General features: G+C 43.0%; 1 protein-coding gene across 1 annotated transcript in view; it reads right to left on the bottom strand.

The window, feature by feature from the left end:
* Nucleotides 1-18,881, bottom strand: part of LOC131260295 (protein eva-1-like) — a 75,924-nt gene that overhangs the window by 6,121 nt on the left and 50,922 nt on the right. Inside the window, exons 4-7 of the mRNA XM_058261990.1 lie at nucleotides 6,303-6,441; nucleotides 3,724-3,873; nucleotides 2,932-3,075; nucleotides 2,279-2,563 (exon numbers count right to left, since the gene is read on the bottom strand). Coding sequence (XP_058117973.1) covers nucleotides 2,279-2,563; nucleotides 2,932-3,075; nucleotides 3,724-3,873; nucleotides 6,303-6,441 — 718 coding nt within the window. The remainder of the gene's footprint in view (nucleotides 1-2,278; nucleotides 2,564-2,931; nucleotides 3,076-3,723; nucleotides 3,874-6,302; nucleotides 6,442-18,881) is intronic.

The raw sequence follows: 18,881 nt of genomic DNA on the forward strand, positions 1-18,881 counted from the left end.
GCGTCCCCCACCGGTGCGTCTTTTCCACCGGCACCGGCTGACAACGACACAGGATGAGACAATTTATTTTGGCCACCGGCAGCGCAACGACTTTAACGGCTTGTTTGGGAATTTGCTGCACACAGCAGACTGGGCAGTTTTTCCTCCGTATAATGGCGTTCGTTTCGTCCGATGCGGTTATTATGTGAGCGAACGCTGTTCCATATATTTTTCGTTCATTTCGTTTTGATCCCTTTAGTGAACGTGAAGGACGCGGCAAAGCTGCTTAAAGGGGACATCATGAATGGGATTGTAATTTTAAAAAGATATCATCGCACAGCACGTTAACTTCCTCTGTCTTTAAGTATGGCAGCTTGAACCGCTTTCCAGACTGTTGCCGTTTAACTCAAAGAAGTTGACATTCTGTCGGAAAAAGTAGGAGGAAAGAAAATGGCGGCAAATTCATGAGAATAGTCTTCTCGACACAGGCACCATTCGAAGATTATTCTTGGAGAAGTGTGTGTGTTAAATCTCATAAGCTATAGTTATCCGCTTTAATATTTTAGAGAAGTGTAAGAATACTTTAACAATACAATTGAAACATTAAACCAAGTGCATAGTGTAGAGGTTTAACCACTAGATGCCTTTTAGTTGATTCAACTGGTTTAGAAAACAGTGAAATTATGTAACTTTTATTGCAAATGAACATGCATTGCATGAACTTTTCCTTGAACTGTTTATTTGAAATGTTGTTTTCATTAAATCAGAGTTACAAACAATATATGTGAGTTAAATTCAATGTACAATGTTGGCTGAGAAAAATAAGCAAAATGATGTAATAACTGGGGTTCTGTAGCAGCCAAGCAGTATCGTTAGTTGGAAAATTGGGCCATCGAAAGAAATACATTTTTATGTAGCTAGTTGAATATTCGTAAAATACAAGCGCATGCTCACTTTTTTTCATTTCGATTTCAAAATACTCAAGTTGTTCGTCTTTTTAAATATTGTAGTTTTTTACATCTTTCACGAGCATAATTGTGAAATAGTATTTTTACTGAGACAGTTTGGTATTTCTTGTGGCATTTCCATGGATGAAAGCTAGCTTTTGTTTCATCGGTTCGATCTATATATGCATTGGACTATTACATTTTCCTGAGTTTCGCTCACTCGTGTTTGATTTTTTAATCAACATTTTTGATACTTTATTGCAATTATACCTCGCAGAATTACCGGACTGTTTAATTTCTTGTGATCTTCGTTATTAAAATTATATTATTTCCTGGTAACGAAATACCATGATGATCAAATTTCGGACATGAAAAGATGGTGCGATGATTTCCCGAAAAACTGTAACCATGAAATGGAGGCGCATGATGCTTTGTTTGATGGAGGCGCCTGGTCATTCACGACAACGAGGAACGCAGAACGAAATTGAAAATGCTACTGAGAAGTGAATAACATTTGGGCGCCCCTGTGGTTGAATTCAAATTCATGGAAAGTAGAATAATGTTTCAAACATCCCGATACTAAATGCTTCATGTTTCACAGTTTGGTAGTAACAAAACCAAAAAACCTTACAACGACCGTTTATTCGTTGGTTTGTCATTTCAAATCCACCATCGAAACGCTTATCGCTGTGAGTAATTTTCTGCTTATCGCTGCAAGCGGATAAAGCATCCTTGAAAGCTATTTATTTGTAATCTCCTTGCGCTTCGCTTGAAGAACACTTACACGCCATTGACCATGGCTCGTGTTTAAGCCCGTTTCTCTGGACAAGGAACACTAGGTGAGAGCCTTATTCGGGTTTTTTTCCCCAAAAACATATTTTTAACGCAAATCTCCCATATTTAATTTCACTATGGCAATAGCGAGCAAAGTATGTGCTTGACGTGGAACATGATACCGCTTGAAGAGTTTCACTTGTAATTTGCGAGCGTTACCGTTCATGCTTGCTTCAATACCCGCTTCGGAGTAATTTTATCTTTTAAATAAGATGCGCGAGGTTCTGAATTTGTTTAAAAAGGTCATAACTTGATAATGATAGATTTGTTTCCTGTGCATGTTCTGTGCCGTTTAGTGAAATTCGAACGTTTTTCCGAAGCGATTTTCACAGATATTGCGTGCTATCTTGTTTGTGTGAAGCAAATGTAGTAGAGGTGAACACACAGTGGAAGTTTTGTACTGTTTTACCCGGTAAAATCTGACCCATTGGAGAACCCGGACCATAAGCTCCGGCCAAAGCGGCGCCGTTGCGGCTCCAACATATGATATTCCCACGCATTTATGGGATACAACTTACCTCCAAAAGGGAAATCACCCTCGTCGATGATGTCCTGGACGGAGCGGGGCGGTGCAACGGCGGTACTGCTGGGAGCGCCGGCAAAAACGGGCACATCCGACACTCGGCCACCGTTCGCTGGGCTGCCCTGCAGCTTCGGGGCCGGTCCAGGTGGTACCGCTTCCGATTCGCGGAAAAACTGATCCTCGTCGTACAGCTCGTCCTGGTCCTGCTCGAGGTCGCTCTGCAGCGGTTCGTCCGGTTCCGGTGCCGAATCGAAGCGATCTTTCAGCACCTTCCTAGGCACTGGTGTCGGTGCATGGTGAATGGAAGGGAAAAGAACAAAATATACGAGTCTGATAAGCATATGGCACAGCGCTAGCCACCTTCCGCTTACGAGCCGCATGTTGAGGTTCAGCATGACCGGACGATAGGTTGGAAAACTGGAGAAGTTTTATCAACAATTTTCCACCATCTGCCACCGAAATCCAAAGCTCCGACTTTGCGGCCGAAAGGCAGAACCATCGTGCAGTTTCGTAGTTCCGGCCACTGTCTCTCTCTCTCTCACACACACACACTCTCACTCGCTCATTCACCAAAAACTACAAACAATCCAAACAAGCGGCTAGCCAATGTTGGCCACATGACATGCAGCGCACTTTCCGTATACTAACCGCATGTGTAAACAACTTTTAAATACATCCTCGAATCGGGCCGGCACGGCTTGCCGAACGTGGTGCTGTCCGCCGACAGGGTGCATTTCCGCCGACCGTGACATTTTTGCATGACCGTTTCCGTGGCATACGACGCGAGGCAGTCTGCGGAAGTGAGGAGGGTAATAAAACAGATAGAGTTAAGAAAGTGTCCGACTGTGTGACGGGGATGCAAACGCCTGATGCTGTCCGCACAACTCGCTGTACGCGGGGCCAACGCGGGGCTGTCCTTATTCATGTCCAAAAACCCAACGAAACGAGATAGAAAGGTCCATTACGACGGGGTGAGACCCTTTGCGCTGCATGGCAACATCCGTTTTTCATGCTGTGTAGATGTGTGTGTGTGTGTTTGAGTGTATGCCTACGAAGGGTTGGTTGGTGAAGGTCCGTTGCCGGAGGCTATTGGGTTTCGTGCAATAGTATTCCTTTCCGATTAGCTTTGGTGCGAAAACGGTCCCTCGGGCGAGGTTTGCCTTGTTTTGGAATTTTGTCGGATGCCGGTTTGCTTTCTGCTTCTTCCTTTTTTTTTTTTGCGCGTTATGCTAACCATTCCGTGCCGTTTCGTTCTTACCCTTCCTACACCACTCCGAAGGAAGTACGGGAGCCAACCGGTGGGGCAGTAAAAAGCAACTAATGTACGGACCATCCTTGATAGCACCATTTGAGACAGTTTGCTCCCACGCTCGGCCACATTGGTGGGGTTTTCCAGCAGAGCAAGGGGTAACACCGTGTGAAAGGGTTTGAGCTACTTACTTTCCTCCTTGACGCCCTGCGGTTGAGAGCATTGAAGACTTTCGTACTCCGTCCGGCCGTAGTTGGCGCTGTAGATTGCAATCCGGGAGTATGGGTTGCAAATTAATTGAATTACATCGTTTTCGCATGCTATTTTACTGCGGAACTCGTCTGCAACGGAAATGGGAAATAATAATATGGGAAAAAGATTGGTAAAGTGCGGCGAAGAGCAAGGCACCAGTGACGGAGCCGGAAAGGTGGCAAGCCGTTGTCCATTTGGAGCTGGACTAATTAGCTGTCGGATTCGCTGTTGGCTACGGTTTCACGATTCTATTACTGTGGGTTTCATTAATTGATTTACAGTCGTACTGGGAATTTGTCCGTCGCCTAAGGCGTTTTGGATGCTGAGTGCTATTTGTCTAGCAAAAGACTAGCATTTCATAGGTAGCTTAAACAAGTGTTGGAATTGATAAATGCAGTTAATGATTCGTAGTACAATTAACACATCATTTATTTATAGGCAGATGATTTCAAATGATTTTGTTCTGTTGCATGCCTTGGGGCATTAAAAAAGAATTTTCATTTTGTCGTTAACGTATTTTTAACATAGGATTGAATGTGGTTTATCGGAAATAATCCTGCGGCATTAGATTGGTTTTTGCTAACATTCTCACTTTATACAAGCTTATGGAAGCCATTACAAATTTTTAATTAAACGTCATGAGGGTGTTAATATTGTATTCATAAAATACGTAACTACTCTATAACTTTTTGTTTCGTCCTCCATATTTTCCTACTTACGTTGTATTTGCCTTCTTCAGTTCAATTATTTGATATTGTATTCAATTTTATTTATATGTATCTTTTCAATCTTTTCAGTGTGAATTTAACAACATTCTATCTGTTTCAGTTTAGATATTCTGCGTTGCTCTTTTACTACATTTGCAGGATAGTTGGGTCACTTTATTAACGACGTTTGTTCAGACAATAATCGGGACTAATGTGTTTAAAATTGGTTACGAAGGCAATGGTTGTATGCTATCTAATGGAGGAATAATAATGGCGCTTTCGTCGATTGCATTAAAAAGGCATCTGATCGAACCACGCACGGTCAGTTATAGCCGTACACTGAAAGGATGGGGTATTTCTCCGTTGGAACTGTATTTGCCTTGATTGGTTCCCTGCGGGCAGTGACGCGTAACGGGCAGTGCGAGTCGTTACCTTCGGCGGAAGTGGCCCCGGACGGGTTTCAGCTGAACGGCTCCATCTACCAGCTCCTACCGGATCGCTTCCCGAACAGTCCGTTTGTGGTATTTGACAACCACACCCGATACGGGTTTTGCCTGAAGGCGCACCTAGCGTGGATGCCAGGCTACACCAACCTAACTCTCGTGTGTGACTGTGCCGGAAGTTACCGTCAGCCAACGCTCGCACCGTTAATGTTCGCCGAGATCGATCGGGAAACGACAATACCTTGGCCAAATGTCCAGCTGGTGTTTGCCCAACCGAACAAGCTCGCCATTCTGTACGGATGCCAGGATCACGGGAACGGGCTCGTCTCGGAAGGTGCGATCGCTCTCGGCCGCGAACTCGGCAGCTTCGAGCACCCGGAGCAGCAGGCAACCACGTTTGCACCGTTTTTCCCTTTCCACCAACGTCTTCACAAAGCGATGGTTAAGCACACGATGGCTCACGACTCGGAGCTGGTATGTAATTTTCGGCGTGAGTTCTACCTTCAACGTGGACCGACTAAATCGGATCTCCTTTTCATCATGGTGTTCGTCGTCATTGCTGTTACGATGGTCGTTGCCATGTGTTGCCTGTTTTGTTCCACTCGCTTACATGGCCATTGTGGCCAGTAAACACATTACCGACTGTTTGTCTTTGGTGTTATTGAAAGTTGAGCTGTAATCGAAAACTGTACTATCGAAATCTTTGTTTGGACACTTTTGAGGTGTAATTAACTGAGGATGAATTTATTTAAGAGAATGTCCATAGTAAAATACGCTCATTGAATACATTTTGAGAATATTCCAACCAAATTGAGTATGAAATAAAGCTATGGAATGAAAACACTTAGTAAATGTTAACTGTGTCAGCTTTAAGTCCAGCTGGATGAATGTGGAGCAATGATTTAAAAGTGTAGTCATACTCCTCTCTACGACGATACACCATAAAGGCGCCTGGGTGTCATCATAAAGAAGCATAATGTCCCATTCATGCCGACGACATTTATGAGCCCTTCCCGAGGACAACTGATAACGACTTGCACGCACCGCAGACGGACGACGCCTGGACAATTAATGTTGCCAGACAAAACTGGCAGATGGTACATTAGTCGGTGGGCATTTAGTGGCCGAACACAAACCCGGTACCGCGGTGTCATTTCTATTGATCAGCATAAATCTGATCCGTTCCCTTTTGTCGCCGCCGTCATTGTCGTGGCGGAGCGTCCGCTTGACCTACTAAACAGTTCGTCCCGGAACGCAAGTTTCCTACCACAAATCCTTCGCCCCAGTTTCAACGCTGGTGGGGCTTTTCCGATTTTATCGTGTGTGAAATTTATTGAGCCAACGGTGGAGCAAAATAGGTGTACTTACACGGTCGGCACTTGTACGCCACCTCGACGAACTTCCGCTGGCCCGGGCACGGATCGCCACCGAAGGTTTTCGGTGACGCGAGAAACTTGCAGTGGCGCTTCTTTTGGCAGGCTTCCACGACCGTCTGCAGCAGCGAATACTGTTGGAAAGGGATAGAGAAAAAGCGAGGAAAATGAGTGCAATTGAAAATTGGTTAGAATTCCAGTGCACGGCGAGGCGCATTAGCACCAAGACACTGGGCAATGCGGCGTAGCGATCCCTTTTGCTCCTTGTTGAGGATGTTTTAAAATTAATATTTATGCCACTTTTAATTTAATGTCGTGGGTCCTATATTTTGCTCGACGCCGCCACAATTGTTTACGTTCACTTTTCTCTTAAAATTTTATTTTCCTTCCCGTAGACTTCTCTTTCTTTAGTTTTTTCATTCAAAGACCTTTTTTGAATTTCATAGAAAATGCTCTTTTCAATTTCAAAAGGTTGCATCGTTCTATACTGAATAAATACAGAGGATTCTTGTCTTCTTGCAGTAAAAAAATATTCTTGTAAACGAACTTACAAAGACATGAGATTTGGTATATAGAAAAATAATGTTCATATAAATACGACTAACTTATTATGATGTAGCGGACAAAACTTGATGACATATGTATGAAGATATATGAATGATTATTTTCACAGCACATCACGCAACGGTTATATAATTGCTACCCTTCAATATATTTAAATGGCCTGATGAACTTTCCTGGTCAATAAATACCCGTCATATGAAACCACCATATAATAAATCCCCTTTCATACTGTTGATTGCCGGTCAGTACAGCACAATGACTTCCTGCTTAAGGATGCGTTAATTAATGCTTTAATAATATCACAATATCAAACAATGTATGGAGGCACAAACGATGCGAACTTTCGATTAAAAATATCTTCCATTTTGGAAAAAAAAACTTCCCTTGCTGGTGCTCAGAACGAAACGTAAATTAATCTTATCGCTCTCCAACGTACCAACACTGCCCGGCGTTTGACGTTCAAAGCATCGCCGGGCAGACTGATGAGGTTGTCGGATTTAATAAATTCATTGTGGAAATGTACCATAATCGGATTAATCATCGCTCTTCGGCCAGCCGTACCAAGAAGGACACCAATGGCTGTGACGTTTTTTTCGGTTCTTTGCTTTCTTCCATTTCTGCATTTGACCCGATTCGGCTATCTTTTTTCGATTAAATTCTACGACACACGCATCGAGCGATGTTTTTTCCCGAGTTTTTGCGTGTGTATACCATTCATTTCGGACTGTGCATTTTGTACGCGTTTGTATTTCGAAAATTTTTGCATAGTAATTTCAATGGGTGTGAAGTTCCAACGGGTTGAAATTTCAAACGATGTGGTACGGTACAATGAAAGTGAGAGAAAACCGTAAGCTATAGAACATTTCCAACTCTGTTAATGAATATGATTGAGCTTACTTATTTCTTATCCTGATGCAGTGGGAGTGCCTCAGTTACTTTGTACAATGGATTTCTAGGAAACTAATTTACATGGTGTACGATGTATAACAACAATGTAATCGCATTGAAAGTCACACTGCATCTGCTAGGAAATGATGTCCGATGCTGCAGGAATAGGATGTGAAATGATTACGGCAAGAATACGGTATCCTAACAAGGTTTCACAAATCTCTTTAGACACTCATGTATCCCACTCATAAATAATCTTCCTTGCCGTAGATTCTATTCATTAGACAATATACGCATCTTTTGCAAATACAATGTATCGGTACTGATATGCATCTCATTACTTCCCAACGTACGAAGTCAATTCGAGTACATTGCAAAATTGACATCAAGCTAAACATTATGGAGAACACTATAAAATCCTCGATTTTATCCTCGATTAAATCTGAAACAAATCAGATTTCATTGGTTCTTCATCTTTTCAGTTGTTACCGCCGATGGTAAAGTTTCGTAGTCTTTTTCAATCTCAAATTCTTAGTACTTTGAATTAGAATAATCTTGAATTCTGATGCCAGGAAAACAAAAGTTTTAAGAGATTCGAAACAGCTATAACGGCAACTCAGCCTTCTCATTTCAATATATCTTGCGATGTCCAAATTTGATAGAGCAACGTAACCCACTTATTGTTCATTATTCTTGAACCTTCCAAGAAGGAAAGTAAAGTAAAAGGAACGCATTGCGAAACAAAGACTGAAATAACGTCAAATATATTGGTCTACAAAATCGACAAGCAGTAGATATTTAAGTTGAATTTCAATAACAACGCATCAGCGGCGGCTTTTTGGATGATAGTTATAGATCATAATTGATACAAAATAAAGTAGACAAGTACAATGTTTAGATGCCTGCGACGTTTGAGATCTATATTTAAATTTAAATTTGGTCGATAGTGCGCATCACATGCTTCGTACTGATTTCCGGTGGCGAAATGAGCAGCATTTCAATTTGACAACCTTTACAATAGAAATCTAGGGCAACAATCTGTTTCTAGTACGACGGCTGAATATGAAGCACCACCGGAAGTGTACAACATTCGCATGTGTGTGTGTGTATATCTATGTTGGTGTGTATGTTTTTCGAGGGATGGTTAGAGCCCCCAAGCGGATGTAGGTGAATCCTTTGTCTTGCTGCTTGCCAATTCTGGTAAGGTTTTTCAAGGGTTTATCAAGAGGACACGATTGCAATTGGTCCAATTTGGGTTCCGCAGGGAAATTCCTCCCCACCACACTTCCCTACTTTCTTACAGGTAAAGGAGTTGCTAAAGTATAATTCAAGTTGCTCTCCAGTAAAATCCTTTTCCCTGGTTCGGTGGTAGTTGTTTTCGCTGTTGGCACGCTTTTTGTTGTATCACGTACCACCTAGCACAACGTTGTATCTGGGGATGTTTTTGAATGTTCCAACGCCTAGTGCCTATGTTGGGTTTGGTTGCCGGACGAGGATTTGTAACGCCATTTTTTCCTCGCAATTGTTCATGCAGTACACGCCTAGTTTACTTTACCGAGCGTGAACCTGCGTGAGTTTGTTTAAGAATGTGTTTGTGAGTTGTTGTCCAGAATTTTCTTGCCACTTATATTTACAAAACACTTGCTTGGTTGTGTGTTTTTGAAGCCTTCCAAACATTTCCATGGAATTCCTGCGCAAAATTTCCAGCATCCTCGCTGAGCAAATACCGTACCACTGCCATGAGGGACGATTATTTGACAATAAACGCACGAAGCGGTGTGTAACATTAAACGAGCAAGGTTGACAACACGCGTGGGCTGGAGTGTTGGTGTTCGGAGAGGTTTTTGTTACAGCGAGGGCCGCGATTACTAGCTAGTCCGAGAGCCGCGCCGATAACCAGCTGTTGACAAGATAGGTCTAATTGAGATAAATGTTTTTCTGCAGGCGTTTGCTGTCCTTGCTGAAGGAGGGGGCTTTTTATAGGCGCTTTTTTGTGTTTGGATAGAAGCGGTTGAAGTAATTTGTTCCCAGGACAGTTGGTGAAAATTTGTTGCGGCATTAGTTCGTGGAAGTTGTCCCGCCAAGGTCGGACGATGGCTGTTGCGGAGAGTGTGTATTTGTCGTCGGACACTCACTTTAACAATGTAATTTATGACAGGATTTTGTTCACCTCGGGTGTTTAGTTTAACGAATCTTGTTTGTTTCTTTTATTACAAATTGAACGTGTGTTCTGGTACAAGATCATGCACACAACCTATCTACAATCCGTAGTTTTGCAGATTTATTCTATCCAGTAGACTATTTTACGATTCGTCAGTATGTTAGATTAATAACATACTTAAGATCTCTTTGAAGTCTTTAGAGGTCATGAACAGCAAAATGTCATGCACCCAATCGAAAGTTTATCAACGGTTGATGTTCATTTGGGGCGACATTTCTGTGTGCTTCCTGATACTTGCAATGAGGTGTAAAATATTATTAGTTTGGGGTGTTTTATATTTTTTTGACCACCCTCGAACGACCAAGCTATCGCTCGGAACAATCTCGAAAGCGAAAAGCCGGTAAGTAAGCGAGCGGGAGGGAAAATTGTTAGGACCAATTGGTAGAATTTTCCTCACTTCTTTTTTAACATGCCTGCCAGTTCATTGTGTGAGGGGTTGTGTGATTTTGTTGCTCTGTTTTTCTTTTTCCTATTCTTGTTGCGTCATTTCCAGGAAGATAAGAAAAAGTTCATCCTTTCAGCAAACTTGAAGCTTGGACGGCCGAGAACATGAGCATCGTTGGTGCTTCCGCCGGCTTCGGCTCAAGAAGGGTGCGCCAAAGAAGGCCGCCTAGTTTGCAAAAAAGTTCGTTCGGCAGATTCAGCAGAACCGAGGTAACAGTTTTGCCGCTGATGCTTCTTTAATGATTACACCGAGCCGTTGGAAGCAATTTGGGTGCCCCGTTGCAACCGCAGGCGAAAAAGTTGGACGGTTTTGGAAAGGTCCAATACCCAGTTATGGCGTTGAAATGAAGGAACATTCGTTGTCTTATTTATTTATTTCTAAAGAAGTGTTAGGTTCCTTTTTAATATAAGGACTGCACATTAGTTTACACAATTCGTGCTGCCTTGAGTATTTAAGTTAAGCTAGCACCCATTTCACCTCGATCAGTAAAACTTCCGTCAATTGGGTCAAAACTTGAAGCATCGAGATACCTTCATTTAATTTGGCATATTCCACTGTGAAGTTGGAAGAATTTTTCCAACGAAGAAAGCGGAAAGCTTCTAACGCGATTACGTGAGCAGCATTACTTGTCAGTTCATTTAATAAACATTTTCACTTCCCCTTAGAGACTATTGTTGGACGAATCAGTTTATATAATGTAACTTTATGCGGACCATCTCAAAGTAAGGTTTCCTGGCTTTACTCTGAACATAGTCCGAAGCAATTGTCACACTTCGGGTTTCGACGAAGATGCACACTAACAAAACGCTTCGACACTCTGGCAAAAGACAACCGTCTACGTCGACGAGCACGGTAAACAGGGAACGCCGGTTCTGGAGCCGACAAAGGCGGAAATATCACAGGCTGTGCATAATTTAGCAGTTTTCGAAAGCGCATTAACGCTGTTGTGATTTGGCGAAAGTTTGCACATTTTCCGGAACCCATGCTGTCCCGGGAGCGCACAGTTTTTCCTGTGTCTGTTTCACTTAGACGGGTGGATTATTTTCGTTCAACTGAGCGGCATGCAAATGGCCCAGCGCAGCCACGGGACAGTCGTTGAGAGTTTGGTGATTTGGTGAGTATGAGCGAGTTTTTCGTGGATTCCGGTGTGCAGCCGGTATCGTAGGATCGGGTTAGTATGTTTTGCCGTAGCTTCCGTGGCCTGTCGTCACCACGGTTGTTAGGGGTTGTTTTTTTTTCGCCCGAGCACACTTTGTTGGGACGTTTCAGGCCAGCTGTCAAAAACAGCACGGATTTCTCTAACGACGTACTAAATGAGAATCAAGTAGTATCTTCATTCGTGTGGCATAATCCCGACGCCATGACACTAGCTCGAATCGAGAAAAATGTACACGTTCCATAAAAATTAGCTCAGGTTTACCTACAGTTGAATCAATGCTAGTGAATTTAACAGTCAGTTGAAAATATCGATTAAGATCGCCTCTGGTTGTGTGAAGCTAAGCAGAACATTCGGCTCAAATTAATAATTTATCCTCCAACCAATAGAGCTAGAAAAATTTAAAGGTATTTCATGTAAAAACTCTCATTGTTGCTTATGGAACCATTTAGTCTCCCACTCTCCTACTTCGTTTCTAATTATAATGTATTTTAATATACAAATTTCAAAAGTTTATCTTAAAAGCCCTTTATCTTAAACATTGAAGAAAATGAATTATGTTCACTTAAGAAATTTAGAATTGGAGGGTTTCAGTGTTCTTGTTAGTGCAATTTAAGGATAGCAACATTAACATTTTAAATGGTTAATATTTTACAACGAATCATATTGTAACATTTCTGAATCGTTGACATTTTGGAAGACATTTTGCATTTTATTTGAATAGTACTTCGCTCGTATTTCCATTTTTATTATCTTTTTTACTCGCTTCAATATCAATGGTAAAATTGTTCAAACGGTGATGGTCGGAAAAAAGGAGGGAATTTTACTTAGACTGCTAACGAGTGCGGTTTTTTGGTTTTTTTTTCTCCTTGAACCAATTTGCTAGTTTTGCTTTTTTTTTGTTATTTCTTTTTTGATCATTCCAATCGAACGAAGACAGATAAAAATAAACCAAAAACGAAATCGGTGATGATCGCGAAAAGCAAATTTCATCCAATCAATTATCGTTCTCACATTTCTGCTCTTAGTAGGCGAAGAAGAAAATGAAAAACCGAACTGACGAAACACGAGTTGTCAGACTCTAATTGGCGGAAGATTCTGCGAGTGCAAAAATGTAGCAGAAAATGAGAAGCAGCAACAGTCCTTTGATAAGTTCTGTGTGCCAGGAGTAAAAATAAATTATATTGACAAAAAAAAAGGTTCATGATGGCCACCAGCGTTCGTGTTGGAATAGTTACGGAGGCTAGCGTTTGGAGAGTTCAATGGAACTGAGAAATGGTTAAGGATACGATTGATGTATAACACTAGAATCGTCGGTTGCAAGCTATCGTTTGCTGCGAGTGAAAAGCGTAGACGAGCACGTAAAACGAGAGAATATTGCCAAGAACACAGAAATTGTAGTCAGAAGTAAAAGTAAAAAAAAAGTATAAAAAAAGGTTCACGAAAAGAATGGCAGGAGCAAAAGAACGAATCTAGTTCGAATAAAAATGATCAGATAACAGGGAAGCGAAATTATCGAAATTGGAATCAAATTATTTCCGTCTCAGTAACGGGTCGCTTGGAGTGAATCTTTTTTGCGTTCTTGCCCAAAACAAACGACTGTCAATGCAAATGTAAAGACCGTTGAGCCACCGATGAACCGAACGAGCGAAAGCTGATCTTTCCCAGAAAACGAACCACGGTAAGAGGTATAGTTTTTTTCTCCCCAAGTTCCATAGTGTGTTGCACAACACACGAGTCTTTCAGAGCAAAATCCCGTCGCCCATTCTCTTTTTTTTTCGTCACATTCCATTCGGTGTCCAGCGAATCGAAAGTGTCTAATTTGGTATTCATCAAAGCCCGATGGCGCTCTCTACAGAGCTCCACTGAATCCTAGACAGCGGATGCTGCATGCAGCTTTCACTCTGTTTCTTGCTCTTATATGAATTTTTGTTTCACTCCACGGCCGTTCCCTCGTTGGCGTTCATTCGAAGGAACATTTATCCGATTAAAATGCGCTTCCTCGAACGGGCCTCGGACAGTTGGTTTGGGTTAAAAATATGCTAGTAGGATGATTCCCATAAAAACTGGCGCCTGGCGTGGACGCAGCGTGCGAACGCGACACTGGTGACCTGAGCAATGGGTCGGATCGGTGGGATTATTTCACTTCTGTCCACTGAAGGCGTCTTCTGTTAGCGCGCCCGTTTGTTCAGTTGTACGAAAAGAGTTTTTGGCAGAGAAAATGGAACCGAAATCTAAAAGGATCTGTCGTGGGTTATTGGAGGAACAACCGATCGGATGGCACGTTCGAAGGACACAATCTTGTCATAAATCGGACACTTCCGTTTCGTCGATGGGGCCTTTTTCGTTCTCTGCAGCGCTGAGTACGCTGCTCGCCCCTCCCATAATCTCCGGTATCGATGGAGCTCGAACGAAATCAGGGCGTATTGAGCATAGTTTATCGAAAAGCGCGTCCTAGTGCATGAAACACTTACTGCACGCCCGGCACGTAAAGCACCGGAATGGCCAGGGCAACATTTCTGTTCGGAACAGAAAATGTAGGAAAGGTCTTTACTCTGCTGCACACCACTGTTTCTGAGTCTGCATCACCCCATAAGCTCAAGGGTTGGTTAAATGTCGAATCGTGACGATGATTCGATTTGGATTATTGGATTCTGGCGGATCCAATATTATTATTTTCTATGTGTCCCTACATTTTTTTTCCTCGATTTTGGACACTTTTTCGACAGTGACTATTCTGCGATCCTATCGAAAGGTATCGTTCGAAACAGAATTTGTTATTGAAAGATTCTCGATGCTAAATTGATTAGTGCACCGGTGTTAGCAAAACATAAAACTCCATGTTATCCTACGCTGGTGACTCCAGCCAATTGCACGTTCGTTTGTGAGAAGCACTTTTATGCAGATTAGAATCGATAACATGCAGCAACTGCTAGTTTTCTTTGTTTATGCTTCATACTCGAAATCTTTTGATATCGCGTTTGTTTTAAGTGTTAAAAAGGTGTTTCGATGTTTTGCTTACACCGTCGATTTTTTCAGCGACTTGTTGAATAATTCTTTTATTGTTTTTCCAGAGTTCGTGATATCTCTTTTAATGCATTTTGAAAATTAAATTTGAAACATTTATATTTTATTATGATATCAATTTATTATTCAATATTTCAAAAATAATATCATAGGATAATGACCTAAAGTGAATCCTTAATAAATCGTGCTTAAACTTTGAACAGTACTAACAGTACCCATAAATGTTGAGAGTCTTATGACATGAGTTTCCATCTTCATTGATAGTCCAAGAGGCTCTTGAATCTTGATCTCCTTCTATAGACTCCTCCTGGGTTAAGTCTAGGGGCAGACAACTTTGATTCACAAAAAATAAAAATTAAAATGCTGAACAACATTTTAGTAAATTACATTGTCAGGGATAGTTAAAAGTTATTTTAATATGTTGTGCAAGGTCCTTAATATAGGTAAGAAGTATTTTTCTTGAAATGCAGAATTATTTATCGTTTTAATTTAAACTATGTTAGAGATGGACAGGAGACCGTAGATATTTTACTTAAATTGTTAAATAATTAAAAAGTAAGTTACCCCACCCTTGCATACTCTGATATGTGTTCAAAATTTATCATTTGTCCAGTTCCGAGAAGAAAATCAATGCATTTTACAAACTAATGCAACGGGTGTTTAGATCGTATTATTTATGCCAAAAGTTTTCCCATTTCCAACTCCAGACCCATCGGGGGCGCTTAAACACGATGCAAAACCAAACGCTTCTGGTGGTTAGCAAAGCAGATTACTTTTACACCTGGACCACCTCAACCCACTATTGCACATTCTAGTACAACGTTGCATCGATTCGATCGATTATGTCGAAAGTGCTTGTTAAAAGTAGTTTCCGGCACCGTGCCGTCCTCGAGCGTCTCCAGGTGAAGTTTGGAAAACCCTGTTGCTCCACCATGGTACCCTCCAGTCCTTTTTCAGCAAAAGGATGGAAACGGTTTTGCAAGCTGCGCACAAAACTGTTGCAAGGATTGAGACATAATCCACGGTCCTAAATCTGCTTCCCGCCCGGATTACGGTGCTTAGCAGTTACGAATTTATGTGCACTTTGGCCACGATATTTCACTCCCACCCGGGGGTGATTGAGTGAGGGTGGCGTGATAAGATGGTGGCCGCCCGTGCGGGGAGAATAAATTGAAATATCGAAACGCTGTTTAGTATCATTTCCATTGATCGGCACCGGGAGACGACCCATCGAATGGGTGGGTCCCGGGCGCGGGTGCGATCAATCGTTTCCGATTGCGTGAGAAGAAACGGGTGAGACAGAAGGAAAAATTGACGCCCTCCACCGATGGCAGCGGATTGGCGGGTCGGTATGGGTGGTGGCCCAAAAGTGTTGCATATTTATGGTTTACGGAAAAGAAGCGAGTTTTACGTAAATGGAGCCCATCATTTTGATGTTGGTACCGGTGGATGCGTAATGCTTGTTAAGGGATTTTTTTCGATTTCCCTTCTTTTTTTTTTGCTTCCCAAACGAACCCTTTCAACCGAACCCGTGCGGAAGGATAAAACTGTGTTGAGGAAGCTTTCGCACCATGCGATGCCTAGGACCCGGCGCCTTCTTCTCGGTTCAAGCCGATCCACTAACGGGATCAGCATAAATTCATGCCGAAGCCGTTGGTGAGTTAGAAAAGACGAAACCGGAACGATATTTCGTTACACATCGACAAACGAGGCGCTGAAGCCTTTGAAGAGAGTTTGAAGTTTTTCCTGTTTTATCACCGCCCCGTCGGATCATCCCACCACCATCAGTGCCGGGTTGGAGGGAAGGGCTCAACTGCGGAGCATTTTCTTTCACCGCCGAAAGATTTACTTAGTCGGGCTGTTTTCCATCATCGCTTGTATGCGTTACTGCGCCGTCGGGGAATCATAAAGCGTGCACGATCCGCTGGCGTTATCCTTTCGGGCCCGGTCCCGGTCCCGGTGGGAAAGTCCAACACGGGCTGATGGCACATAAACGGGTTGCACTTTGCTGTGCTGTGGAGGGCCGTAGCGTCTTCCCTTCCAGGCCGAGCGCAAGAAGACGGGGATTCATCCCTTTTCCTTCAATCCATCCAGCAGTCTGTAAACGACGTTGTTTTATGCCATTTTATGCCCGTACTGTGCGCGGACGCTACGGTTTACATTCGAAAATCAAATGAATTTCTCACGAAAGTAGCTCCCCGCGGGTTTGTCATCGTGTGTTCATTTGTTTGCCGAATGGGGCGTACGTGGACGCGAACGGTGTCGTAAAAGGTAACTACACTGTACAAATACTCTGTAACGATGGCCGGGAATAGTGAACGTTTCGTCACTACTGGTACCAACTTACTTATATGGTTTTTTTTTCGACACAGGTGTTTGTGTATCGTACATTTTTAATACTTATGCTTGACGTTCAACAATACCGGGACTTTCATTCTTGCCTAAGTTCTCTAGCCCTATTGTAAATAATATTTTTTAATTCTCATCTTTACACTCAGGCAAAGTGTTTCTTAAATTGTTTTGCAGATAAACCGATGACATGTTTTATTGTTATGACAGAGTTTTATGCAAAACAAGCAGCTCGTTGTGAGTTGGATGGTATCCTTTTCAAATATTGTAAATTCTTTCCTTAAGAAAACTACTGAACTAAACTAAGCAAAACAAATAAAAAATCTAAATTCCACCACCGGCATACCCAAAAGGACAGAAGGCAACATGGATGTGAGATTGCGTACACCAAGTAGCACAAGGAATGGCAGTTCGCGAAGCAAATCCGTACAAAATAAACCATAAAATTTTAATACACAAACAGATTTAACCATCCCTGCCGGTGCTGGTTAGCTTCCTTTCCCACCCAGTGCGATCAAGGTTGGTGGACAACAATGTTGGCTTATCCATTTGAGACGAGAAGGTATGAGGAATATTAAAAAGAAACCGAGACCGCGTTGAAGGAGGTGAGAGTAAAATCTGCTAAACTGAAGCAACTATCTGGTACGCACGTACCATGCAAAAGGGGTTTTGGAAATCCGGTGCCACTTTTGTATGCGCCCGAGCTGCCGGCCATGAATTTGTTGGTTTGTGTGCACGCCGTCGCAGCCAGCCGGTGCCATCCTTTGCAATTGCCACATTTACATCTTGCGTCAGCGAAGCGGCTTTGGCCAAACCATTGCCTATGCAGGCGCTTCGGCATGGACAGGTATTCTGTTACTGTCCAACTTTTTATTCCCAATGATTTCCCGGAACTCACCTCGGGAGGGATGGGAGTTCACCGACCGGAAGGCGATAGTCTCGGGTTCTCCTTCCGTTCCGGCAGTTCGGTCTGAACAGACTGAATGCTTCTGAGGGCGTACAGGGTGCCACCATTGGCCAACCGTTTTCCTTCGGTTCGGTGGAGAGGGAAGCCACAAAAGGAACTTTGAGGACGATCCAGGAAACGTAAGATGCCACCCAACCTGTTCATTGGTATAGTAAGAAAAAACAATCCCAATCGTTTCCCTAAACCAACCGGGAACTGTCACCTGGTTGGCGCGGTTCACCTTCCATAGACTTCCGATTGTCAGTCTTGGTTGGTTTTGGTCTATCTGGTGGTCTGTTTGTCTGCCCGTTCGAGCCATGTGTCGGGGGAGCGCAGGTTGTTCCTGCCGTGCGGTTCATGTTTGAGTGGGAACGCTTTCCGAGTTCATTCACATCCTCCCATTTCCTTCTCCCGATTGGAAGCCGGTTCGATTTGTACCGAGCCCGGGGTAGGGCCGGGGAGTTGTAGAGCAAGCAACAAACGTGGAGAATTGCTGGGGTTCAACTACATTCTGCCCGAGGAAAGAAAAGCTTAACGGGCAAAAAACCTGGCTCTTCCTGGGAAAACCCAGCCAGGAAGCAGCGGAAAGAATGAGCGGAACTGCCCGGACGGAAACGGGGGGAATATTGAAACAGTTTACCAAGGTTTACCGTTGACCTCGGCATGCTATCGCTCCCCCCCAACTAACACCAGCACGTTGCCAGAGGCGGCAGTGTCATTGTTCGTGGTGACTTGGGAAAACTTAACACAGCGCTAGGGGAAAAAGAGGAAAAATTTGTCAACGCCATGAACGGAACGTAAACGGGATGCTGGGCACATACGATTGCAATGGCAGCTGGTGGCAGCACCATTCGTATTCGGTCCTTGCACAGATTCTGGCTCTTTTCTCCCCCATTCTTGTGTGAGTGTGTAGTTATGTGCGTGTGTGTGTGTGTACTCTTAGTGCTTATGTGCGATTGTATGAGCACGGAGTTTGGC

This window comes from Anopheles coustani, chromosome 3, assembly GCF_943734705.1.
Source record: "Anopheles coustani chromosome 3, idAnoCousDA_361_x.2, whole genome shotgun sequence".
NCBI lineage: Eukaryota > Metazoa > Arthropoda > Insecta > Diptera > Culicidae > Anopheles > Anopheles coustani.